This window comes from Benincasa hispida, chromosome 3 (genome assembly GCF_027475165.1).
Source record: "Benincasa hispida cultivar pf3 chromosome 3, pf3_genome.v1.1, whole genome shotgun sequence".
Classification (NCBI taxonomy): Eukaryota; Viridiplantae; Streptophyta; class Magnoliopsida; order Cucurbitales; family Cucurbitaceae; genus Benincasa; species Benincasa hispida.
The window spans coordinates 48,171,551-48,198,605 of record NC_143480.1 but is presented as its reverse complement, the minus strand read 5'-3'; the positions used below and the strand labels follow the sequence as shown (position 1 = coordinate 48,198,605).

General features: G+C 32.5%; 1 protein-coding gene and 2 non-coding genes across 6 annotated transcripts; 2 read left to right on the top strand and 1 right to left on the bottom strand.

Annotated features, from left to right (window-relative positions):
• Positions 1 to 9,551: 9,551 nt before the first annotated feature.
• On the bottom strand, positions 9,552 to 14,951 carry LOC120072784 (protein NRT1/ PTR FAMILY 2.8-like). Of its 4 annotated transcripts, none has more exons than XM_039025278.2 (4): positions 14,646 to 14,951; positions 12,490 to 13,671; positions 12,202 to 12,419; positions 9,552 to 11,141 (listed from the first exon to the last, which is right to left on the bottom strand). In XM_039025278.2, exons 2-4 carry the CDS (start codon positions 12,575 to 12,577, stop codon positions 9,714 to 9,716), a joined length of 1,734 nt encoding a protein of 577 aa, XP_038881206.1. In that variant the 5' UTR covers positions 12,578 to 13,671; positions 14,646 to 14,951; the 3' UTR covers positions 9,552 to 9,713. The 4 variants fall into 4 exon arrangements, with proteins under 4 accessions (XP_038881206.1, XP_038881205.1, XP_090168608.1 ...); XM_039025277.2 differs by having other exon boundaries at positions 12,490 to 13,723; positions 14,646 to 14,950; XM_090312482.1 differs by lacking the exon at positions 14,646 to 14,951 and having other exon boundaries at positions 12,490 to 14,587.
• Positions 12,923 to 12,996, top strand: TRNAV-CAC (transfer RNA valine (anticodon CAC)). Its single transcript has one exon. It is a non-coding gene; the product is annotated as a tRNA-Val (tRNA).
• A 4,208-nt stretch (positions 14,952 to 19,159) lies between the features above and the next one.
• TRNAV-CAC (transfer RNA valine (anticodon CAC)) lies at positions 19,160 to 19,233 on the top strand. The gene has a single exon. It is a non-coding gene; the product is annotated as a tRNA-Val (tRNA).
• The last annotated feature ends 7,822 nt before the right edge of the window (positions 19,234 to 27,055 follow it).

Genomic DNA, 27,055 nt, shown 5'->3' with positions numbered 1-27,055 from the left:
TCATCAATGTTCTGATCAAAGCTATACGATTTGATCGTAGTATCAAACCTTATGTTCCAAGATCGAGATGCTTGTTTTAGTCTATAAATGGACCAATTCAGCTTGCAAACCTTTTACTTTTGACCTTGGACTATGAATCCCTCCGGTTGCACCATATAAATGGTCTCCTCAAGATTGCCATTCAGAAAAGCAGTCTTGACATCCATTTGACATATCTCATAGTCATAATATAAGGCAATGGATAGAAGGATCCGGATAGACTTCAGCATGTCAACAGGCGAGAAAGTCTCCTCATAGTTGACTCCCTCTACCTGGGTATAACCGTTTGACACCAGTTTAGCCTTGAAAGTTTGCACCTTCCTATCAGCACCCCGTTTCCTCTTGTATATCCATTTATAACCTATAGGTTTAACCCCATCAGGTTGATCTATAAGATCCAAAACTGAATTAAAATACATAGACTCCATTTCGAGATCCATGACTTTGATCCATTCATCTCTGTCAACATCCTCCATTGTCTTCTTGTAAGACAAAAGATCCTTAACCTCGCCATCAGCAACCATAGTCAAGATTTCAATCAAACCCATATAGCGAATAGGTGGGTTCGTAACCCTTCTATTACGTCGAGATTCCCTCAACACTTGAGGTGGATTTGACCTACTAGATGAACCTACTTCAACAACTTTTGTTGAGGTAATAGGTTCTTCAACAACTCTTATTAAAGATTCAGTAGTTTCTTTGGAAATCTCATTCAACACGATTTTGCTTCTAAGTCTATGCTCCCCTATATAATCCTCTTCAAGAAAAGTAGCATTTGTCGATAGAAACATTTTGTTTTCTTAGGATCATAAAAATAACCTCCTCTCATTCCCTTGGGGTAGCCTACAAATAGGCATAACCTTGAATGTGGTTCTAGTTTCTTAAGATTAGCCTCAAGCACATGTGTTGAGCAACCCTAGATATGGAAATGATGAAAACTAGCTTTACGATCATTCCATAACTCCAAAGGTGTTCTAGTAACACTTTTGAAGGGAACATAGTTCAGGATATAAGTTGCAGTCTCTACTGCAAAACCCTAAAATGAGTCAGGTAGGGAAGCGTAACTCATCATCGATCGAACCATGTTCAATAAGGTTCGATTTCTCCTCTCTGATACACCATTCTGCTGTGGTGTACTAGGTGGTGAGAGTTGGGGAACTATTCCATGTTCTATCTATAGTTCTGGAAATCAGAATCCAAAAACTCTCCACCTCGATCATATCGAAGTGTTTTAATCATTTTACTTAATGCGTTTTCAACTTTAGCCTTGAACTCTTTGAACTTTTCAAAGGGCTTAGACTTATGTTGCATTAAATAAACGTACCCATACCTTGAATAATCATCAGTTAAAGTGATGAAGTATTCATAACCTCCCCTAGCTCGCACATTCATCGGACCACAAAAGTCTGAATGCACTAGCTCTAGAGGCTCTTTGGCCCTATAACCTTTTCCAGTAAAAGGTCTTTTAGTCATTTTGCCTTCAAAGCATGACTCATACACTAGTAAAGAATTTTCTTCTAACTCGCTTAGAAGTCCATTCTTCACCAATCTCTCAATCCTATTGAGATTTATGTGTTCTAACCTTAGGTGCAAAGTTGGATGGTTTCTTTAAGAGAAATTTTAAGTCATTTATTTTGAGTTATGACAGTTTTAAATATCTCTATGTTATGGAGAGCATTTGTTGCTAACGGTCTTAGTACATACAAATTACTTTCCAGTTGAGTTGAACATATATCAACACCATTTTTCGAAATAAACACTTTATTAAAAAAAATAGTTGATAATTACATTCGAGCAAAGACTTTACAGAAATAAAGTTCCTTCTTAACTCGGGAACTACATATACTTCATTCAAAATGATAAACTTATTCTGCAAAGTCAATCGGAGACCTTCTATTGCCAATAGTTAAGATGATGTGCCTAGTTCTGACTCGCATCGTCATCTCATCAGCACCAATCTGCCGCTAGGAACTAATTCCTTGAAGTGAAGAACAAACATGGTTAGTGGCCCCAGAGTCGATAATCAGGGCAGAATCATCATTCTCCACTAAACAAGTTTCCGAAACTAGTAAAACACATTTACCTTGTTTGGCCTTCTTCTTCTCAACCAAATATTTTGGGCAGTTTCACTTTCAGTGCCTGTCCTGGTTGGAATGGAAACACTTTCCTCTTAGTGCCGGAGGCAAAAGATGCAGACCTAGTTCCAAAGGTCGAACCTTTATGAAACTTTTTAGAAGATGAAGCAACATTTGCCTCACCAACTTTCTTCTCCTTGCTTTTTAGCAAAGATTGAAAAGTCTGCAACTCACTGAGCAGAGTTGTAAGGTTATAGTCAACCCTATTCAGAACAACATTGCTAACAAAGTGAAGGAAGCTTTTTGGTAACGACTCCACAATGATGCTAACTTGGCTCTGATACCAATTGAAGGAACTCGTATTTCAGAGAACATTTGAGCAGAAGTGGATCGTCCAAATCCTGTTTCAATTGAAAACAAATATTTAGAGTAAAATAAACAGATTATGCATAAAACATAAATTACAACACGTTTTTTTAATAATAAACAAGATTATAAATTATACCTTTGAAGTACTATTCTTTAAGTAAATCCCTCGAACTAACTCGTTTATGAATGCATCGAACAAGTCACGAACACTCCAAACGAACAACAACAACGCAAACTCAAACCAAAAGGAGACACTACTATTTGGTGGCCTTGGTATTCTCGATGTGAGAATCCAGGAGTGGTGGGCTTTGTCTAATTTTGGTTAGAGGGGAGTTTAGAGTTGGAGGAGGAAGACGATCGAGGAGGCAAACTCTCTATTGCATAGAAAAAACTATTGATCGTTTAGGGAACTGAGGCTATCGCATAGGATCTCAAGGTTGTCCTGTAGAATCTCTCAAATCGTGTAACTCAACCACTTGGAACAATAAAATCATATTTCATTTATCCCAAATTGCCATAAAAACCAATTAACTTTTCACTAAGGGTGGTTGGAGAGAAAAATAGTTTAATTATCAAATAATTATTAATTATAAATAAATATGATAACCAACTTATATATTTATAACCTATAGTTTTAATATTACATCTATACAATATATAAATCATAGATATTTTTCTCTATTTTATAGTATTTAATATAAATCATATTTATATTAAATTTAACAACTATGAATCTTATTCATAAAAAATATATTTGAACCAGATTCAAATATTTGTTCCTCCAATCAAACTATAATGTATCAAATACATTATTTTAATTATATCATATATAATTGAATTAATTGAATTATACCATATATAATTAAATTCCCTCATATTAATTTGAACATTTCAAATTAACCCAAAAACTGTTCTCAACTTAAATCCTTTGAGCTACCAAGGGGACCTTATAGACCTGTAGCTTGAAGCTCCAATGATACGTGAATAATTGATCAAACTCTTTAATCACATTATCTACCATCTGTTAACTATTAGGCACTCCATTAAAGAACGACAGCTACACTCTTCGCACTACAAATATATTTCTGTGTCCATTGGATATAACCAATCAACAGTACGATAACTCATTACAAATTGCTCGTAAGTACAGCTAGGCCAAATTACCGTTTTGCCTCTATAGTTACATCTAACTCTTTAAGTACCACTGATCCCTCTAATAAACAATAGATCATAGTCCAACTATGATCAAACCCTCTCGGGCCAGGAGAGGGTGTAGTTGACTTTGAGGCTTGAACAATGTGGTGCCACACCCTTTCCTGGCCCGAGAGGGGTTTGATCATAGTTGGACTATGATTTATTGTTCATTAGAGGGATCAGTGGTACATAAGGAGTTGGAAGTAACTATAGGAGCAAAACGGTAATTTTGGCCCAACTATACTTACGAGCAATTTATGAAGGGTTATCGTACTATTGATTGGTTATATCCAATGGACATAAAAATATATTTGTAGTGCGAAGAGTGCAGCCGTTGTTCTTTAATAGAGTGCCCGACAGTTAGCGGATGGTGAATAATTTAATTAAAGAGTTTAATTAGTTATTTATGTACCGTTGGAACTTCAAGCTACAGGTCCATAAGGTCCCCTCGGTAGCTCAACGGGATTAAATGAGAATCAGTTTTTGGATTAATTTGAATTGTTCAAATTAATTGAGAGCATTAATTATATATGATAATTAAATTTTAATTATATATGATATAATTACTATAATGTATTTGATACATTATAATATTAACTATTTATGAGAGGGAATAAATATTTGAATATGATTCAAATATTAAATATATGAATTGGATTCGTATAATCAAATTTAATGTAAATGTGATTTATATTAAAAGCCATTGTTGAGACAAAATAGAAACTATAGGCTATATTGTATTTGATACAATATAAAAACTATATGTTATATGTCATATGTCGTATATCATATAATTATGTATATATGTATAATAAATTAGTTATTATAAATATATATTATATTAATTAATTAAAATTTATATTATTATTATCTTTTAAAATTAATTATTTTTGTTTTTTGAATTATTGGGAAGGAGTTAACTTCCGTCCCCAATTTTCTCTCCACCCATGTATTATGTGGGTGGTCGATAGAGGGAGTGATGAATGAATTTTCTTCTTCTTCTTCCTGCAAAAAGAGAAAGAAATGAGACTATGCACAGAACAGTTCTATGAAAACAAAATTCTAATCTTCTTTCATCACTTCCTTTCAATTCTCTCTTCCCTCACCAATATTTCAGGTTGTTCGTGATTTGCATAGAGAAGTGGGATTTCTTTTGAAGAACGTCTTTAAAGGTAAAAGTTTCTGAAACCCAAATTTATTTTTCAGTAATTTCATATTATATGCATGATGTACTTTTGAATTAAATGCATAATTTTTTTATTTTTTTATTTTTGTAAAATCGAATTTTGTAAAATGGGATTTGAGACGATCTGTTGCGTTTGCTCAGAGACCCTTCATTGGGATCCTTCAATCTCATGTTAGAATTCTTCGAGGGAATCATCGTTGAAAACGACTAGCTAATGCCACCTAAAAACGACAGCAGATGCAACATAAGAGTCTCACAATTCAAACTAATGGAAGAAACCGTAGGATATGCTGACATATTTCTGGCACCCACTTATTATGAACTACTCTCTCTATTCACCTTGTTATCGACCCATTCAAACACTTTCTGAATGGAGTAGTTGCGAAAAAGCGACACGAAGCCGAGCATGGATCTCACGGTATAAACTCTTAGGGATTCAAGAGCTAAAAATAATATATCGTATATACTATTAATCTCCCACTAAAATGTTCTAAATGTTCTGGGTATAATTATACTTAGGTATATTTTGGTTAATTAAACACCCTAAGTCTATACGGTTTTATCCACGTATAACGTCTATATTTGGATTTTAACCTATGATGTCTAAGTGAGAAAACCATTTTATTACCTCATATCACTCACACAGGCTCATAGAATCGGTTAACAATACTCAGTATTTCGGCTATAATCCCCAGGTAGCAGGTGTTACGTAAACCGTCAACTTAAATACCTCCAGCGTTAGACAGGATTATAGACCGATTGAGTTTGTAACTGTATATTATAAGATAATGACATATTTTAACTATTAAAACAAGTTGTCATTGAATCCTAAGTGAGCATGCAACTTATCTTTGTTATAGATTTTAAATATTTAATTCATTTTATAACTCTTATAAAATTGTAGACATGCTATAACATGCATTTCAGGCATTCCATACATTAATATAACAATTATATTAAACTTATGAAACCCTAATCATGCATACTATATATTATAACTAATTTATAACGTATTATAATGCATGATACATGCTTTCTTATGATGGAATTTTAAGTTTACATGGCATACAATATGCACATACATGTTTAGTTTAAATATAACATATATCACATGCATAAATTTTTAAAACAACACTGATATGGTTCAACTTTGGCATCCTAAGCAAGTAAATAAACTAATTTATTACAAAAATAATTCAAAATGAGCTTTAATTTGAATCTAGACTGCTCGATCTGACCCGAACTGCACGGATCGACCCTTCAAAGACTCCAATTGAGGCTAAATCGATCCAAAATGAGCTGAACCGGACCTCTAGGTTGATTAACCGATCGAACTGGCCCTCTTCCGCGAATCGATTCACGAATGCGCACGTTTTTGGGTTGGGATGAGCAGTGTTGCTACTTTCCATCCTAACATTGTAACACCTTGGGCTAATGAAGAACAACATTGCAATGCTACAAGGACTGCGTTGCAACGTTGTCTAACAATAGCTTCAGCTTCTAGAAAAAACAGATGAACTTGCTTGCTTCAATCTCCAATTACAACCTAATTTCAACTTTATTGACTCCAATAAAATTACAGACTCTCATGCACACATTAAGGCTCATCAACCAATAGTCAATTGCAAATTTAACTATGGAATCAAAGAGTAATCTAATGCCAAAATTGAATAAACACCATATTAGTCAACCAACATGGATCTCAAGAAATAATTCACCCACCATACTCAAATTAATATTAATTGAGTGCGTAAATCATGCTCTGATACCAATTGTAGAGTAAATATGCAACAAACGGAAGCAAATAGAAATATTAAATACTTTAATTACATTTAATGTGAGTATAAAGTATGCTTAAAAACAGTTTTTCAAGATGAAGGTTTCAAAATGTACAACCTTTGTAGATTCTTTCTTGTTCCTTGCTCTCTCCTTGAAATTGAATCTCCAAATCACCAGTAGACCACCAAAAGGATCTTCTCTACTATCCTCAGCCTTGGATTGAGCGGTGGAAAATCAAAATTAAGCTCAATTAGGTGCAAGAAGGAGAGAGTTTTCAGAAGTTCATAAATTTCTACAGAAAATCAATTGCGTGAACTTGAAAAATCAGAAAAATGCAGTATTTATCAAGTTTATTCATACAAGCACTCACATATCCAACTAATTGACACTTTAATTAGCACTTAGTAAGTGGGCAAGGTGTTAAAATATGGATTAATCCACTAAGAACTTCAAATGTTGGATAATCCCACTATTGAATAATTAATTTTCAATTTTTATTGATTTAATTCAAATCAATAAAACAAATTCAATTCTTGAAATTGAATTTTGAAAAATGAAATTAATTTGATTTTAAAAAATTAATTAAACATAATTAATTAATAATTTAATATAAAATATTAAATTAATAAAACACCTGATTTCAAACATGAATCCTGTTCATGTAATCAATATATAAATATTTTGATCTCTCCAATTACGTTTAATTTTGATAAATTTAAACGTTTAACTATATCGAATATAATTATCCAAACACTAAATTGAATTTAAACCTTTCAAATTCTAAACCCTAATTTTGAATTTGAACGTTTCGAATGTGCTCAATTAACTAATCCAAGGTGTAATATTTTACTAAGCTAGTAGAGGGACCTTGACCTACAGATTATGAGCTCCAACGATTTGAGATTAATTGGTCAAACTTTTTATACCGAATTAATCAATATTCGTTACCTACGAGACACACCACTTTAGCTCGATAGTTGCACTCTCCTCATTAAGATATATTTTTGTCCACTTGATCTAACCATAATCAATAAGTTGATCATTCATAGGTCGTTCTTATTTACTGCTAGGTCAAAATTACCCTTTTACCTCTATAAATACATCTTACTCTTTAAGTTCCTGCTGATCATCTATTGAACAATTGGTTTATACTCCAACTCAACCTATTTGCTAACCCTATATTGGGTAGGAGTGAATTCCATCTTGTAGGACTATGTCCCCAACTATCTATCCGGTATTATCTCTAAAATGTGAGGCTTATTGAGTAGTGCTGATAAACTACTCTCATCTATGCAGATCAAAGGATAATCTCGAATAAAGAGGTGTTCATAGTTAGCTCAGGATTAAGATCGAATTACCTTAGGTCATCTAAGTTCAAAATGGTCAGTTTTAACAGTAAACGGTCGTTACCACAAAAATTTGGGAATCAAACTTTTCTCTTGGATTTCTAACTTCAATTTGAGGCTCAACACGTGCGAAGCTAAACAATCACTCACCCTTGAGCCAGCCAATAAGAAATTTCAATGGAAAGTACCTCAATTTTCCAAAATTTCTTCATTTTTTGTTTTTCTTCCTTTCTATCAGTCTAATCAATTTTCATCCAATTTTTCACGGACTAACAAGACAAGTAGTAAATTTTAAGGTTTCCTTGAAAAAATAGCAAAATAAACTTAAAATCGTAAAAATAGTAAAATGAATGAAAAAAAAAAATACTAATTAGCAAATATCCAAACTATCCCTATACACTAAAATTGATAAAATCAAATATTACAAACTAAAACAAACCCAGAAAAGTGCAAATACACCGTACTATTATGCAAATACACTATATTGTTGCATTACATTCAATCAAATGTTGTTAAACACTTTTTTCTTGATGGCAGCTAAAACTTCCATCAAACTCCAAAACAGTCCTTAATTTAATTGAAGCCAATTATATCACAAAAATCTAAAACTTCAACAAAAACTCACAAAACAACCCTATACTCACTTAAATACTGTTGGCTGACTACTCTTACAACCACAAAACGACAGTAGCGATCATATATGGTAAATAGCAGCGAAAAAGATATCAAGAAAAAAAGAGAGAATGAATGAGGGATGAAAATCCATGGCAGTCTTAACACAAACGATAGCATGAGGTAGTCGAGAGTGTGGCGGAATGGCTAGTGGTAGTCTGTAATTGAGCGATAGAATGACACAGACGACGATGTTGCTCTTCACACAAAGGAGGAAACTTGTGAAGGAAGAGAGGAGGGCTTTGTGCGGCACCGTCAAAACTTGAATGAACCAAGATTACTTCCAAATGAGAAGGACCTTGAGGACATGAAAGTATAGTAAAAAAAGTTTAAAAGAATTGAAAGTTGTTACCTATACCAATAAATTACACTTTCCTTTTTGATGCTGAAAGAATCCAATTGCAAGAGAATGACGAGGTCATTAGGTGCCGAAGTTATCATATTATAACATCATGCTTGACATTTGCATTCTATGTTAGATCCACTCTAATTTTTTACTATTGATAATATTTCTTTTAGTAGATTATACTTTATACATTATCAAAAGAGACAGTTGCAAATATAGACATTAGGTCCAAAGGAGTCTATCAACGATCGTTGATAGACTTATCTATATTTGCAATTTTTTAAAATGATGTTATACACTGAATTATTATTCCTAAAAATGCTACCAATTGCAATTACACTTATCAAACTAAAAAAAAAAAAATTGAAAGAGAATATCAATTCGTGTTATATATATATTTTAATATAAATTGAAAAAATTCACTTTAGATTTTGAACCATCAAAATACATTAAACTCTACACAGTATAAAAATGAAGAAACCTAAATATAATTAATTTTATAAAGCTGTTTATTCTTGGATGTTAAAAAAAAAAATATGAATATATAGTCTATGAAACACCTAAATGCATATATTTCTAGAAAATGAAAACACCCACAAACCAAAAAAGAAAAAAGAAAAAAAGAAGAAGAAGAGAATTTTAATGATTGAATGAAAGAATCATATATGTATATATATTATATCCCAAATGATAATGGTTATTGTGTATTATCTACGACCCAATTCTGCGTCCTCTAACTGCCTTTGATGTGCCTTCTGCCGCGGATCAACATCGGGGCTTGGTAAAAACCCAGCAGCAAAGAATCGAAAGTAGAAGAAATTCAAAGCTGCAATCCCACCAACTACATAGAAGAAATAATCGAGCCTATTTTTATTCAAATCATTTCCTCCAAGCCATTGCATTTCTCCTGCTTCCATTCTCCCTATTTTGCTCACTATCCCCATCAAAACAGAGCTCAAGTAACTCGCCAACGACAAACTCAAGAAAAATATCGCTCCGGCCACTGTCCTCAGGCTCTCCGGCAAATGCGTCGTCAAAAGCTCCATCACCGCAATCGCAGCAAATGCCTCTGTTAATCCAGACAGAGCAAACTCTGGTATTAACATCCAAACATGTAACGGCGATACAAACGACTTATTCTCGACTGCCGCATCACGGCGGAGCTTCTCCAGAAGTCCAGCTACCACCATACATAGAACCGACATCACAATCCCAATTTCAATTCTTGTTTTCATGGAGAAACGTTTGTTGCTATGGGTTTTTTTCTTCATGAATTCGACGTATTTCTCGTAAATGTAAATCCAAATTGATAGAGCAATCATGGGAGTTAAACTCATCCAAGCTGGTGGGATTTGGAAATGAGGTCCTATAAATCTGTTCATTTGAATGGCTTGTAAAATCCCAAATGAACCCATTTGTTGCATTGAGATAAAGCATGCAATTCCAGCTAACCAAACAGGGATAATCCCAACTACGCATTTAAATTGTTCAACTTGATGAACACTACATAATCTCCATTCGTCCTTTGATTTCCCTTCTTCGTCTAATTCAATGGAGGAATCAACCACTGTAGCCGCTTTGTCAAATACCAAAAACCTGTCTGTGTGAGCTAACTTACATGAATTCATTGGAGGGTTATGTAAGTGATCAATTTGATTTGGTTTTGGGATTTTTCGCTTTCGGAACATCGCTACGACGACTTTTGCTAAGTCTGAAAAGACACTGCCTTGTGGTGCTTTGCAGACGTAAAAACGACGGCCAGAGAGGAAGATGAGGATCGATACGACGAAGCAGGCAGTCGGAATGGCGAAGCCGAGGGTCCAACTGATGTTGGTTTGGACATATACGACGATGGTTAGTGCTATGACAAGGGCGATGGAGAAGAGCAAGTACCACCAGTTTAAGAAGCTTTCGAGTTTGGCTCTGCCCTTTTCAGTGTTGGTGTCGAATTGGTCGGCGCCGAAGGAGATGTTGCAAGGCCGTATACCTCCGGCTCCGACGACGATTAGTCCGAGGCCGAGGTAGAGGAAGCCGAGTTGCCATGGTTGAGGTTGTGGGCAACTGGATTCACCACTGATGCAGGGTGGAGGTCTCATTTGAGGCAAGCCTGCGCCTAGTGACAGCACTCCCATGCCCTATATTCAATCAATATATCACAACATTTAGACCATAACAATATTTATAAGGCTTCTTGTTTTGTTTTAGAGAATTGACAACTCCTTAATTAACTTTGATTTGAGAGTTCTTTGTCTATTTATTGTTATATTGAAAAGAAAACAAATTTAACAGGTTCTTCAAAATATTGTTTTCTTTATCAATTTATCAGTATAGATTCTTAAACTTAATTGGGTACTGTTTTGAATAGGACTCTTTTGTTTGATTTTGCACATGAACATACCTAAAATCAACTTACCAAATCCTTAAGGCCATATTTGTTAACCCATTTCGTTTTTTTTTCTGTTTATGTTTTGAAAATTTAATCTCATATTTCTTGAGTAGAAGAGTTTAATTCTCATAGCTAAATTCAAATTTTCAAAAACAAGTATTTAAAGCCTCTTTCTTTTACTTTTAAAATTTTGGTAATTTTCAAAAACAAAAAAAAAAAGAGCAAAATACTTATCAAACCATACGTAAATAATTTTGGTCTCGTTTGTTAACCATTTTGATTTTTTGTTTTTATTTTTGAAAATGAACACTACCTCCACCTCCATATCAATAGTTTAAAAACCCAAACAAAATTTTGAGAATTAAAAAAAAGTAGTTTTTGTTTTTGAAATTTGACTAAGAATTTTAAGAAAGATACAAATCATAATAGATTTAATTTTTAGAAACAAAAATAAAATATCAAATGGTTACCTAACTTTCCAAATGTTTGAACTAGATGACAATTCAGAAAGTTTTAGAAATCTTTTAAACTAATTAGAAACGGAGAAGCTGGCGATTTATATATTCCCAGGAATATGAGAATTAGAATTACCCAATAATTAAAATTTGTCAGGTAAATTGGGGGTAGGTTTATTCCAATGAGTCTTTTGCCATTAACTCAATTTGTCCATATTTTTGCACCAAAACACCTGGCAGACATTAATTTCTGACCCACAGTTCGGATGTGATACACAAACTTCAGTAATTCGATCAATTTCAAAATCACTATGAAACATGTGAATGGTAAGAAGGTATATAATGGAAGAGTACCAGAAAAGAGGCAATGGAGCCAAAGAGGAGAGTGTAAAACCTTCCCAAATAAGCATCGGCAAGAAAAGCGCCAGCAAGGGGAGCAAAATTGGTGGTACCACCCCAGATTTGAAACACATAAGCCGAAGCTACATTGTCCAAATTATACATTGTGTGCAAATACAATACCAAATTACCAATCAAGCTCATCGATGCCAGTTTCTCGAACGTTTCATTCCCTACAAATTAAAACTACCAAAAATCAACAAACCAAGAGCAAATAACAAGATTTCATTCACAAAAACTTACCAAGTATGAATCTCACGGCTCTCCATCCACCGCGAGCTGTTTTTTTCCGAGGAGCATCTGAAGAAGAATGACGGTTCTCATTGTCCATAAAATTTCCCCCTCTTTTTTTCCTTTCTTCTTCTGTATCGCTCTTAATTCTTCTTTTTCTCTCACAGCTTTATATAAATTGTTTCTGTCTTTCCCATCTGGACACTGTAAATAATTCATTGAAGAATGTGGTTTTATTTGCTTAGTTGTACTTTTCCTATTTTTAGTGATCTCTCTCTGCCTGCCAAGTTGAAAACGATTCCATTTCTGTTTTCCATATTCAACTAGACATCATTCTACTTCCAAGCACTTCTAATAATAGCATTTCATTTTTTTCCCCATCATTTTTTAACAAAAAATGTAAACTCAAAATATTTAATATTAAATTTTATTGTAGTCAGAAATTGTCTGGGTGGTGTAGTTGGTTATCACGCTAGTCTCACACACTAGAGGTCCCCGGTTCGAACCCGGGCTCAGACATTTTATTTTTCATATTGTCTTTCCACCAAAAAGGTGGCATAATGATGCAGTGAACAATAAAATATTATAATTTTGTGACATCTTCATAAATGTTGCATATTGCAACTGTTTATAATCTGTCAAACTTTTTATGATTTGTCACAACGGGAATGCAATGTTTTATAAGAAAAGTACTATTATTCAAACTTTCAGAAAATATCCAATGGTTGAATGTTTGACAAATCAATATTTCATTTACGTGTAAAATTCAAATAATTGAAACGTGTTGAACCAATCGGGTTGCATTTCGTTTGTTATAAATAAATGGAAGGAAATCCGTATTTATACACATAAAATCAAACTTTCAGGATATCATAGGAAAAAAAGGGAAATTATATTCTAAAAACAATGGTTGAACCGTTTATTATAATCCCAGTGGTTTTTGTTTCCGTTTGTGTAGTTTTAACGGTGTTGAGTTTACTTTGCTGGACAGCTGGTGGCAGTTCCAGCGGCGGAGGACGTGCTTATTTCAGCGGAGCTGGTCATGGTGGAGGATTCCATCATCACCATGGAGATGCCGGCGGTCACCACGCAGCAGGTCATTTTGGAGGTGGAGGACACGATTGTGGAGGTGCCGGCGGAGGCGGTGGTGGAGGCGGCGGTGTCTCTGCCTGTTGACGATGATTTTTTTTCTGTCTGTGGTGGCCGTATATATGTATTAAACGATTAGCAAGGCTGTAATATCTCCCTATACAATTAAATTAAATTGTAATGAATTTTTGTTGGTAATTTTTTTTATTTGAAATAAATTTTCGTAACTATTATTATTCTTCTCTCTTTGTTTCTTTAATGATTTTAGAGAGATGCCGAAATATCAGAGAAATATCATTAGAATTTCTCAATAATAATGATGAGAAAAGGAAACTTAAATACAAGAATTAAAATGGGCCCCATGAATTTTTACGTACAAGTAATTAACATAATACAAAATGAATGGATGGCTATCTAATACTCTAACTTTATTAGAGAGAGAAAGTTGATTTGATTAAAATAATACTAAATGCTATTGATTTGATTTTATGTGGAGGAGAAGAGAAAAAGTTGCTTGAGAAATTGAAAATGTATGGGGAAGAATGTAGAGAGATGTAGAGAGATGTGAAGGAGAGAGAAATTGAGGCTGAGATTTTCTGGAAGCTTTAGATTCAAAACTTAGGAGTGGTGTTTGGGTAAGGGAGTCGAAAATGGTTGGGTTCGCCATTTATGAGGAGCTTTGAAAAAGGTAAGAAAAGTGATGAAGAAGGAATTTCAGAGGTTGAAAGAAAGGGGAAGAAGATTCTGCCATTAGAGAGGTCGTAGATTCACTGAAGAAGATGAGATCTAAGAGAATGAGATTTGAAGATTTTAGGATTTGACGATTTTTGAAAGAGAGCGAAGAAGATAAAGAAAAATAATTTAGTATGAGAGAATGAGATTTTGATGAAGGTTATGCTTTTTTGAGATTCTGAAGGGAGGCCATAAAGCCATTGATTTTTTATTTTTTTGTTGGATTTGCTGAGATTTTGGTAGAACAAAATTAAGTAGAAGATGAGATATGAGAGATGAGAGATTTAGAAGAAGACCAAGATGGAAAAATTGTTTTTAGGTATTAAAAAAGAAGAAATTGGTTTTACCGAGTGCTTTCTTTTGCTGGAACGACCGCGAAACGCTCTCCAAGTGAGCTACTTGTACGCATGAAGCTGACGACGGTGACATCATCAATTACGCTGGTTAGAGCTTGATGGACGGTAGAGACATAATAACGATGACCATTTTTGCCGATGATTGAAGAAGAATATTCAAGAAAATGTCTCCGCATAGATTGGGCTCTAATACTATTAATAATTTTACGAAGAGATGCAAAAATATTGGAGAAATATCATTAGGATTTCTTAATAATAATAATGAGATAAGGAAACTTAAATACAAGAATTGAAATGGGCTTAATGAGCTTTTATCTACAACTAATTAACATAATAGAAAATGATACAATATTAATATCAAATACTAAATGCTAGAACATTGCAATCTAATACTCTAAGGGGGCATTTGGGCCCCTATTTAGAATTGGCCAACATTTGGGGCTCCAACTACTTTAGTTGGAGCCCAAATCTCACTAAGCAGAGATTATGTGGGTTGATTATTTTACTTTCTCCCGTTTTGCTTACTCCAATTATCGCTCAATTATTTTGCTCCATTTTCTTCCATCTCTTCTCCTTAGGGTTTCATCATTGTTCCTAATCGGCGTTGTTCCTAGTGGGTTTTGAAGCTTCCTTTTCTCCTTTCCTGTTGATTGCCTACCATTGTGATTCTCTTTGGTCGGATTTAAAGAAATCCTTCGTAGACTACGATATGTTTGGTAATCTAGATTTGTGTTTTTCTCTAGATTCGTAACCCTTTCTTTTGGCTTCCTCTTTCATCTTGCCGTTCCGAACGCCACTCTCGTTCCCCCTTTATCTTGCCGCTTATTTCGGTTATCTTTGCTCTCTTTGCTCCAAACAAGGGTTTCCCCTTGCCGCTTCTTTCGGTTCTCCAATCTTTTGTGTTGATCCTCATGTCTTTCTGAGTCTGAAATCGTACAACCATGTTGGAGCTCAGATCTTGCTTGGTAGGGGATGGAAGATGGTGTTCGGATCTTGGTAAGGTTACCAAATCCAATGGTAAGTCTTCTTTCTCTTCACCAGCCGATGGTGAGCCACTGTATATTTTTTTTCCCTTTTTTTTTTTTGAAAAATGTGAGCTTTGAAAGAAATCTAAACAGAGATCTCTATGAGCACCAGAAGTGGATCGTTCCAAATCCCATTCAGAATGAACACAATAATTACAGTCTTAAACGAAAACGAACAGATTATGCATAAATAGAAATTACAGCATGCTATAAGAAGATATAAGGGATAGAGTACGCGTACCTTTGAAGAACTCTTCTTCAAGTATCCCTCGACCAATTTCCAATGCGTCCAAAGCAGCACTCAAATGCAAGGAACAAAACACGACCTCCACGAACATCTGGATGCACCTCAAACCCAATCGAGTCCAACTCGATCCTTGAATGGATTTAGAACACCACCACAAGTGGTTACCTTGGTATTCTCGACGTGAGAATCTAGGAGTTGTGGGCTCTGTATGATCTTGGATTGAGGAAGACAGAAGGTAAATGATCGAGTAGACAATCAAGTAAGTGGGAGATGAAGACTGTCTATCGCATAGACGATGTACTCAATCATTTAGCAGAAGAAGCCTATCGTATCGAATTTTGCTACTCGATTGTGTAGCATCGATCGAACGAGCAACTATCGTATAGTCAACTCTTAGCTCGATCGTGTATGCTCTCAATGCTATCGCTTAGTAAAAACACTTTTTACTTGATAGCCTTTTTCGTGAGATTTTCCCGAAATGAATCAACTACTAATTTTGGAAAACAATTTTTCTTTTATCTCACAGCTACCATAAACTTCTAATAAGCTCCCACTCAAATCGATTATTAGAGAAAAATAATTAATTATCATATAATTAATATATTATAAATAAATATGATAACCAACTTATCATATTATATTTATAACCTATAGTTTTAATATTTCATCAAATGAAACATATAAACCATAGTTCTTTTTCTATTTTATGGTAATTAATATAAATCATATTTATATTAATTTCTCAAGTTAATGTATCTGATACATCATATCAATTATATCACATATAATTGAATTTTCTCTTGTTAATTTGAACACTTTAAATAAAAACAAAATCTGATTCTCAACTTAAACCCATTGAGCTACCAATGGGACCTCATGGACCTGTAGCTTGAAGCTCTAATGGTACATGAATAACTGACTAAACTCTTTAGTCACGAGATCCACCATCCGTTAACTGTTGGTCACTCCACTAAAGACTGACAGCTGCACTCTTCTCACAACAAATATATTTCTGTGTCTATATAACCAATCAACAGTGCAATAACCCTTCACAAATTGCCCCTGTTGTTACATCTAACTCCTTAAGTACCACTGATTCCTCTAATGAACAATAAGTCATAGTCTTACTATGATTGAGTCTTCTCTTCCAAAGAGAGGGTATGGCAACTATGTTCAAGATTCGGAATCAGCCCTTAAGGAAGCAATTTATCTACTTACTCCTGCTTCGGGGAAGGAGTGAATTCTGTCTTGTGTAGCTGAGTTCCCAACTCCCCAATCAGACGAATCCCCAAAAAGGCAGGCTTGTTGATTTGACAGTTTGGCCACCCTCACCCATACTAATCAAAGGACCGCCCTCATAGGCAGGAGTTTTCAACTCACTCAGGATTAAGGTCATGTCACCTATGGTCATTTTAGTGAAATGTAAGTCTTAATTTTTTTTTCTTTGTATGTAAAGAGAAGGGAGAACATGAGATTAGATGCAACTTAATTGTAGTTAATCATTGCCCTTCTACTCTAATTTATGGGTCGAAAATATCCCAAATATAAGGACGACTTTAGACCACAATTTGAAAGAAATATCCAAGAAATGAATTTTCCACTATGAAGCACATACGGCTACACGATACGGATACGATCGGATACGACGATTCGTCAATTTCTAAAAAACTAAGATACGAATATGTCTAAGGATAGACCATATATATATATATATATACTTCTAAAAAAATGAGGATACTGTTACGTTGAAGAAACATTTTCTTTTTCTTTAAAAAAAATCTAGGATATAGATAAATTTAGCATATAAGTTAATAACAATAGCACAAAATAGAATACAAATACTGAAATATAATACAGAAAAAAAATATCTTAGATGTTGAAGTACAATAGTTAATAAAATGTAATAGAAAAGTAACTCATATTGCAAAGAAGAAGAAGATTAGAGGGATAAGTATGAATTGCGGGACTCAAATGTAAAGATGGAGATTAGATGATTCTAGTCTAGGGTGGTCCGTTATTTATTTATTTTTTCTTTTAGTTCTGAACTCGAGTAGTGAACTTTTTAAATAGGTTACCTACTTTTAGATTGAAAAAGATTAGATAGATTGATTGTCGTGTCAGATATATATCTTACAAGTATTATCGATATTTTATACGTATCTGATATGATTCTTGCTTCACATGAACGTGCTTCATAGATTTCCCAGAATACAGTTGAAATGTATCTTTCAAAAGTATTAATTTCATTGAATAATTGACGCGTAAAACGCAACTACTTTGAAGTTTCAGTTTCACAAAATCGCAATACAATTCTATCTTCGGGCCCAAGACAATGCAAAGCTTAAGTGGGAAGGCAAAAGAAGGGAAAAAAAAAACTATTCCATAAAGATCTATATCTTTAACAATAATCAACCTTATATTTGCAAAAACAAGCGTGATATTGGTGTGTTCAACTATGTAATTAAATTGTTAAAAGTGTATGCTAAGTAGATGGGAGGTTTCAATCTTTTATGTTATCGTTGTTGTACTAAAAAAATTATATAATGAAATTTATCTTTTATCATCATTTATGAACTTAAGTTTTTAAGTTAATTAGTGATTTGATATGATATTAGTTCAAACTTTCATATAATATCATTTTCTCTTCGATTAATATTAGTTTTTGCTTGACTAACAAGTGAAGATGAATATTTAGATTTTGATCTAAATAAAGTTATCCCAACCTATTAACTTATGTTTTTGAGTTTGTTAAATGATGAATTTAACAATTGCAAAATATCCATTTAACTTAGTTGTTTGATAACCAATTGATTTTTTATTTTTTATTTTTGAAAATTAAACCTATAGACATTCATTTTATCTCTAAATGGATTATTTTGTTATCTACATTTTAACAATGTTTACTAAATCGAAGCCAAATTAAAAAATAAAAAATAAAAACGTAGTTTATAAAAATATTATTTTTCTGAAATTTGACTAAAAGTCAACTCATTTAGATAAAAAAGATGAAAATTATGATAAGAAATAATGAAAAAATATGCTTACTCTTTTTTAAAAAATCAAATAGCGACATTAATTATTAATATTATAGCATTAATTCTCTCCAAAAAAAAAGAATAACTAGGTACAAGGTTAAGAAGGAATTTAACAAATTATATTCATTATAAAGAGTATTCATCTCTCTCATCTCAACACTTCAAATTTATAAAATGTTATACATATGCAAACAAAAGGTCTGGGTGGTGTAGTTGGTTATCACGCTAGTCTCACACACTAGAGGTCCCCGGTTCGAACCCGGGCTCAGACAAAATTTTTCCTTCCTATTTTTTAACACAATAGGTAATTCGAGAAATGGGGATAATCCAGTTTCGGCTGTTATATTCTTACTTTCGTAGTTTTAAAATTCAGCAATCATAATAAACACAAACTTCATAACATCACATTATTTAAATAACTTTGCATTCTAAATAAATGGTTTATTTAACAACTCTACAAACTAAGGTTTCATTTGATAATCATTTTGTTTTTTTAAAATTAAGTTTATGAATATTACTTTCACCTCCAAATTTCTTCTTTTATTATCTACTTTTCACCAGCCAAATTTTGAAAATAAAAAAAATAACTTACAAAAAGTTGTTTTTGTTTTTTGAATTTGACTAAAAATTCAATAATTATACTTAATAAAGATGCAAATCATTGTAAGAAATATAGATGAAATAAGCTTAATTTTTATTTTTTTTTTAAAAATAAAATAATTACTAAAGGGGACCTAAATAATTTTCAAAACAAACAGTTTTAGGTTTATTGGGGGTTAAGGTAATTAACTAAGAAAGTTGAAAGAAAACTTAGAATATATAATTGAAGGGCAATATTTTAGAAAATATCCAAGGAATGATTTTCCCAAAATACAATCGAATGCATCTTTCAAAGTATTAATTTTATTTTGTTCATGTTTGGGAATTGAATTTAAATAATTAAAATCACATCTATCGAGTTTAAAATCAAAATAAAATATATATTTAATAACTCAAAATCATTCAGTGTTTAATTTATATTTTTAAACGAATTTTTATACTATTGAAATTCTAAAAGGATTTTTTTTTAATGAATTTAAAGATGACAAAAAGTTGATTTTAAGAGGACGTCTCTACGACATGTCTCGGACCCTGATCACAAACTTTCTCAAAATCCTATTTTATTGATTAACATTTTATAGTTCTTGATTTTTGCTTAGTATTCCTGTCCAATTACTTTCCATAATTTTTATAATTTTTTCTGATAATGCTAGGCTAAAAAAATCCATCCACGAAATCATGTTAGATCCTTACTCCACGTGTATTGAATTTTGATGAAATATTAGAAATATAGTTGTTTCATATTAAAAAAATTAAAAAGAAAAAAAGAAAAAAAGAAAAGAAAAAAACAATGGCTCCAAGCACTAGAAAAGAAACTTAGACATTTGGTTTAAATCATCGCAATAGGAAGTACTTTAAGTTTGAAGTTAGAGCCTTGGTGTTGACTATAGTTTTTAGGTCTGGTTCTTTGGTAATCTTGTTCCTTGAGATGTCCTGCATTTTGTCTCTTGAGATGCTTTACAAAAAATATTATGTCATTGTCTTGTGTTTGGTCGTAAACCACAAATATGTTGATCGTATTTATTGATTAAAAAATTTTGAACAATCACAAATTGTCACGTCATTTCTCAAAATTAATGATGAGATTACAAATTATCAATTTTTGGGTTAATTAAAAGCTAATACACGTCCCAAAAATGAATTTGAAGAAAGAAAGTTGACGAGTCCTAGTAATACCATGTATTTTCATCTTAATCGTTGGATCAAATTAATTAATTTAGTCCAATTAAATATGGGTTCATGTTCAACTGAGCCCAAAAATAGGGCAATCTGGCCCAAAACCCAATTAATTTGGCCCAAGGGCCAATCCCATAAATCAACTAGGCCCAAGCCTACTCAAGGCCCATGAAAGTTCTATAAATAGAAGTCTTGCCTTTCATTTTAAAGTGTCATGGTCAAGAGTTATCGTATGTTTAAAAAGAAATGACAAATATAGGGTAGTTATGAAAAAAATGGTTTTAATAATATTGACAAAATAATGAATCTGTGATTTAAGGTAGGTTAATATATTGACAAAAATAGATAGAAAACTCGTGTACCAGGTACACAAGTTTATCCCCTTTCAAACACCTTTTCACGTTGCTGCCAGGTTGTTGACCATGTGGAACTCGTGTACTAGGTACACGAGTTTTCTATTTTTTTTTTGAAACATTCGTAAATACAAAAAATAAATAAAGAATAATTAGCCTCAATTTTAGTGTTAGGCTAAATCTAGATACTTAGTTTTTTCTTTTGAAATATTCATAAATGCAAAAAAATAAATAAAGAATAATCAACCTTAGTTTTAGCTTTCTGTTAAATCCATTGCCTTCACATGTGAAATGCGTGTAGACATATACTAATGCCACATATCTCCCTTTAAGTGTATTTTCTTTATCAAACCACTTTACCAAATTCATATTTTTACTCATGCAAATCAAAGAAGAAAACAATTTGTAGTCCCCTCTCTTCTCTTTCGATTATTGTGAAACAAAAAAAAGGCATTCACAAATATTCAAGATTTCAAAGAGAGAAAGGAAGAAGAAGAAACAAACATAGCAATTATGTTTGGTGTTTTGCCTATATCAACTATATAAAACCTTCAAAACTACATTAATTTAGAATTATAAGATGATGAAAACAAAAGCTAAATTCCTTCAACTCCTTCAAACAAAACACAAAAATGTTTTGATAAAAAAAATTTGAAGACCACATAATTTGAAAAAGAAGAAAAAGAAGAAAAAGAAGAAAAAAGGGAGAAATATGGAGGGATTAAAACAGTAGACCTGTATTACATATCATATAGATGACTAAAGTAATGAAAAAATCTTATAACATCTCTCCAAATTCTCTATAAAATTAGATCATAGAGATTGAGATTAAAAAAATCCCTACAAATTTTTCTTCTAAAATCAAATTCTCTCTCAAATTAAATTCTCTAAATTTCTCTCCCCAAATCTTGGATGGTGTCCACGATTTTGCATGATTTTGACAAGAACGGCTTGCTGGTTGTTTTTTTTTTGTTAGATAGTTTTTTTTTTTGCCTGCGTGGCACCTAAATCGTGTACCCCATACAGATTTATCGTGAAAACATGGATAGGGATTACATTAACGCTAAATCGTGTACAAGGTATGTGATTTAGTAACTTTAAACTTGTCAATACTTTTCAACCCACCCTATTTTTGTCAATATTTAATTAAATTACATTATTATTTAAAAAAATCCATTTTAAGGGGGAGAAAAAGTTCTAAAGATTGGATGTTTTGAAGATAGGAGGCTCTAAAGATCAGAAGCTCTAAAGATTGAAGTTCTACAGAATTGAAATTTGAATATCCCAAGTTCTCAAGCTCCAAAGGACTGAAGCACCAAAGTTCTCAACCTTGAAAGACTAAAGCTCTTTAAGCTCTCAAGCTTTGAAGACTATAACCCCCAAGTACTAAAGATCTAAAGATTGAAGACTTGGAAGACTAAGGCTCTAAGCTCTTGAAGACTTCAGAACTAAAGTTGTAAGAAGATTCAGAAGACTTAAACTTATTGTAACGTTTGAGAGAAAGAATAAAAGGAATATATATTAGAGATTTTACCTTTACATACTACAAATTAAACAAATATAAGTTAAACTGTTTGTGAAATGATATTGTTTGCGAAACAAAAAGTATTGTAGATTGATATTAAGGTGTTTCTCAAGATCATCTTAAAACATTATTCGTTACATGAGAATTCTTAGACTTATGAGGAGCCTAAGTTCATAAAATGAAATGATCTTCATTTGATATTATAAAGATAGAAGTTATAATTGAGAAGGAGTCTCACATTTAAGGAGCCTAAGTATCTTTTCAATAAGTTAGACTGTTTGTGAGTCACCTAAAACCTTATATTACGCACTACAAGAAAAACCACCTTTCTTGACGTTTGCAATTTTAAATACTTGGTGTTTTTATGGAAAAAAAATGTCAAGAAATGGGTTATTTTAAAGGAAAAATTTCAAGAATTATTTTAGAAAAGCAAAGGTCGTTCATTTTTTTTTTTTAGAAAATACAATACTTGATGTTTTAAAAATGTCAAGTTCAATTAAGGGTTTCTTGACGTTTTAAAAATGTCGAGAATACTAGAATAGACAGGGCAGCATTGCAACATTGAAAAGTAGCATTGCAATGTTAGGAATTTTGACGGAAAAATAAAAAACGTGTGCGCCTCATGCAATAGCGTTGCAATGCTACGGATTTTGATGGAAAAATAGGGTAAAGCTCTTTTATTTTGTCGTCTTCATCCATTAACATCCATTCTTAATCTCTAAACCATTTCTCACTCTCAGTTCTCTAAAGGTATATCATCTTCTACTATTCTCTTCAATTTCCTTTTCATTTTGCTTTAGTATTACTGCAAATCATGAAATTTGTTGTTCATCATTTTTCTTGTTCATCATCATTCTTCTTGTTTAGCATTATTGCAAATCATTCTTCAAACACGTGTATGGCACAACTTCTTTCAGGCTTTGTTGATCAGAAAGGTGAGGAAAACTTTTCTCTCTCTCTCTTCACTGAGAGTTTCTCTATTTTTCTCTCTTACTCGATAGTTATTCCTCTTTACTCGATGAGTATTCTTCTTTACTCGATGAGTTTCTGTTCTTTACTCGATGAGTTTTTTGTTCTTTCCTTGATGCAACTCGATGTGTTTTTATTGTCTACTCGATGCTACTCAATGAGTATTAATCTTAACTCAATGCTACTTGATAAGTATTAATCTTTACTCGATGCAACTCAATGAGTTTCTATTGTCTACTCGATGCAACTCGATGAGTATTAATCTTGACTTGATGCTACTCGATGAGTATTAATCTTGACTCGATGCAACTCGATAAGTTTCTGTTCTTTACTCGATGAGTTTTTGTTCTTTCCTCGATGCAACTGGATGAGTTTCTGTTGTCTACTTGATGCAACTCGATGAGTATTAATCCTGATTCGATGCTACTCGATGAGTATTAATCTTTACTCGATGTAACTCGATGAGTTTCTATTGTCTACTCATTGCAACTTGATGAGTATTAATTTTGACTTGATGCTACACGATGAGTATTAATCTTGACTCGATACTACTTGATGAGTCTTAATCTTTACTCGATTCAACTCGATGCTTTAAAAACATTGTGATTTGATTATAAAATGGTGTTTTCGTTGATTTGCAGAGTAACAGATGAAGCTTAAAGAAGAAGATAAGTAGAGATTCATTATTTTTTGTTCTTCATATTAAGCATTTCTTTGGAATCGAGATTCATTCATTCTTTCTATCTCAAATAGTTTTATTATTTTCGCCCTTTAAATATATGGTAATGTATAAAATTAAAGTTAGATCCATATTTATTATTATTTTTGTTTGTTGGCTCTCATGTAGGTTGTAAGTAGAGATGAAGTATTTTGAGAATGGTGAATCTGACTTGGAAGAGGGTAAAATAGGAAAGGACAAAGAAAAACTATTATGCAATAACATGGTATTTAGATTATATAACTAGACCTTATTTAGATTACATAATAAGGTATTTAAATTACATAAAATGGTGAATTTGAACGTTCCTTTATATCTTCGACATTAACAACATGGAGACGAAAATTAGCATAAGCAGTAGTTGATTTGAGCAACTTCAACTTCCAAAGAAAGGTATCCTTTAGTATAATACTAGCCAAATCCTAAAAATAGAATGGATGAGAAGAATTTTCAACTTAATTAAATCAATCATGTAAGAAAATTACAATTCCTAGGAAAAAAAAATATGATAAGTTAATCTAGAGTACTACAAATAAACCTCATTGCCTTCGTTTGTTGTTATAAACTAATTAGTTTATATCTTGACATCTTCTCTTTGTTTGTTCTTATAGAGGACGTGGTTATCTAGTACCAGATGATGTATGCGAGGTGTGTACTTGAGTTTTAAGTGTTAACTTCTATATATCTATTAGCATGAATTTGGAAAGAATAATATTCACATTGCATTTACATCTAAAATTGTTTACCTACTGAATTATCCTTGGGTTTTGTGTAAATTTGTGACATTTGATACAGGAATGGATTATAGGACACGAGGACTACAATTGTGTGTGTTCATCTTTCTAGATCTTGTGTGCATGTTCTTTTTGCCACTCTTGCTTGTTCTTTAAGTTTTAAGACTTTGTAGGTTGTGGTACTTAAGTTTAGTAATTTTAAGTTATTTCAATCTATATGTTGTAGTTTTGGAATATTATTTCATTGATGTATGTGCTCAAAGAGATGAATTCAAGGTGGGCTATGTTATTCTTATGGAGTCATGAGCATAGTGAGCGAGACTTGGCTAGGATTACTTCATACGGGATTGATAGGTGTAATTTTTTTAAATTCTTCTTAGAGGGGATGAGGGTGTTGATTGTACAATAGGAAATGTGTTCATATGGGGGTTGATAGTTGTTATACTTTTGAAATTGTTCATATAAGGTTGACTATAATATTGGAATTGTTCATATGGGGTTTTCCATATTCTTTTAACTTAGAAATATTTTATGAGGTTGTAATATTGACAATGTTAAAGAAGTGAAGTTTTTGTAAAGAGATATTGGTGGAAATTTGGTTGATATATAAGATTTAAATGTGTGTATTGTTTATTTGATTGATGAACGTATGTCATATATATACCAAATGTGGTTGTTGGATTACAATACATGAGCAATTATAGGTAAAAACGTCAACATTACAATTTTTTGAAAAAAAATTACAAACAAATTTCTTGATGTTTTTTCCTTGTCAAGATTATAGATATTCTTAACATGTTTAACGGGTCAAAAATTTCCATATTCTTGACATTTCTAATATGTCAAGTATGATATATCTTGACTTTTTTTATTGTCAAGTTAAAATTTTTTTGACGTTTTTTCCTGATAAAAACACTCATATTCTTGACATTTCAAATATGTCAAGTGTCGGTGTTTTTTGACATTTTTTAAATGTCAAGTGTCACTTTTTTTGACCTTTTTAAAACGTCAAGAAAATTGACATTCTTGACACTGGCTTCCTTGACTTTTTTAAAACATTAAGAAAAGTGGTTCTTGACATTTAAAAACGTCAAGAAACACTGTTTTTGTAGAGTGTATACAAATAAGTAAAATATTGTAATTGCTTAGCTATTGGTGTTGGAACGACTACTTGATGAAAAATGACAGGAACAAAGCTCATAAATTAGCAGCAACGAACAAAACTCGTAAAATAGAAATTTGTGAAAGGTTGAGTCGCGGATTAGGCTCTCTTTAAGACATTTCGCGGATTTATCCTTTGTGCAAGCAGTTCGGAAGGAATGCCATGTTGTCCCAGATAAAACAACCCAGCTTAAATTTGTCTCGATTGAAATTGCACCGAAACAGATCAGAAATGCTCACACCTTCTAGATTGTGCATAGAAAACTAGGAAAGAAAAACATGCGGTTGAGAAAGAAAACACAATGAAGCGTGGAGATCGGTCCAAGATTTATTTTCACAGAATCAAAATTATAGGATACAAACATTATGCATAGTCATAAATTTACAACATGCAATCATAAATGGAAAAAAGAGAATTAAGGTGTGAAAAGACTCACATTATAGTATCAAATTGAAATATTTATTTCATCTCAAATAATGTATCAAATATATTATAGTAATTATATCATATATAATCAAATAAAAAATCAAATATATCACATATAATTAATTCCCTTAATTAATTTGAACAATTCAAATTAATCCAAAATTGATTCTCATTAAATCCTTGTTGAGCAACAAATGGGACCTCATGGACTTGTACATTGAAATTCCAATGGTACTTGAATAATTAATTAATCTTCTTTAATTAAATTATTCAACATCCATTAACTGTTGGACATTCTACTAAAGACCGACAGCTGCACTACAAATATATTTCTGTGTCAATTGGTTATAATCAGTCAACAGTGCGTGACCCTTCACCAATTGCTTGTAAGTACAATTGGGCCAAAATTACCATTTTGCCCCTACTTCTAA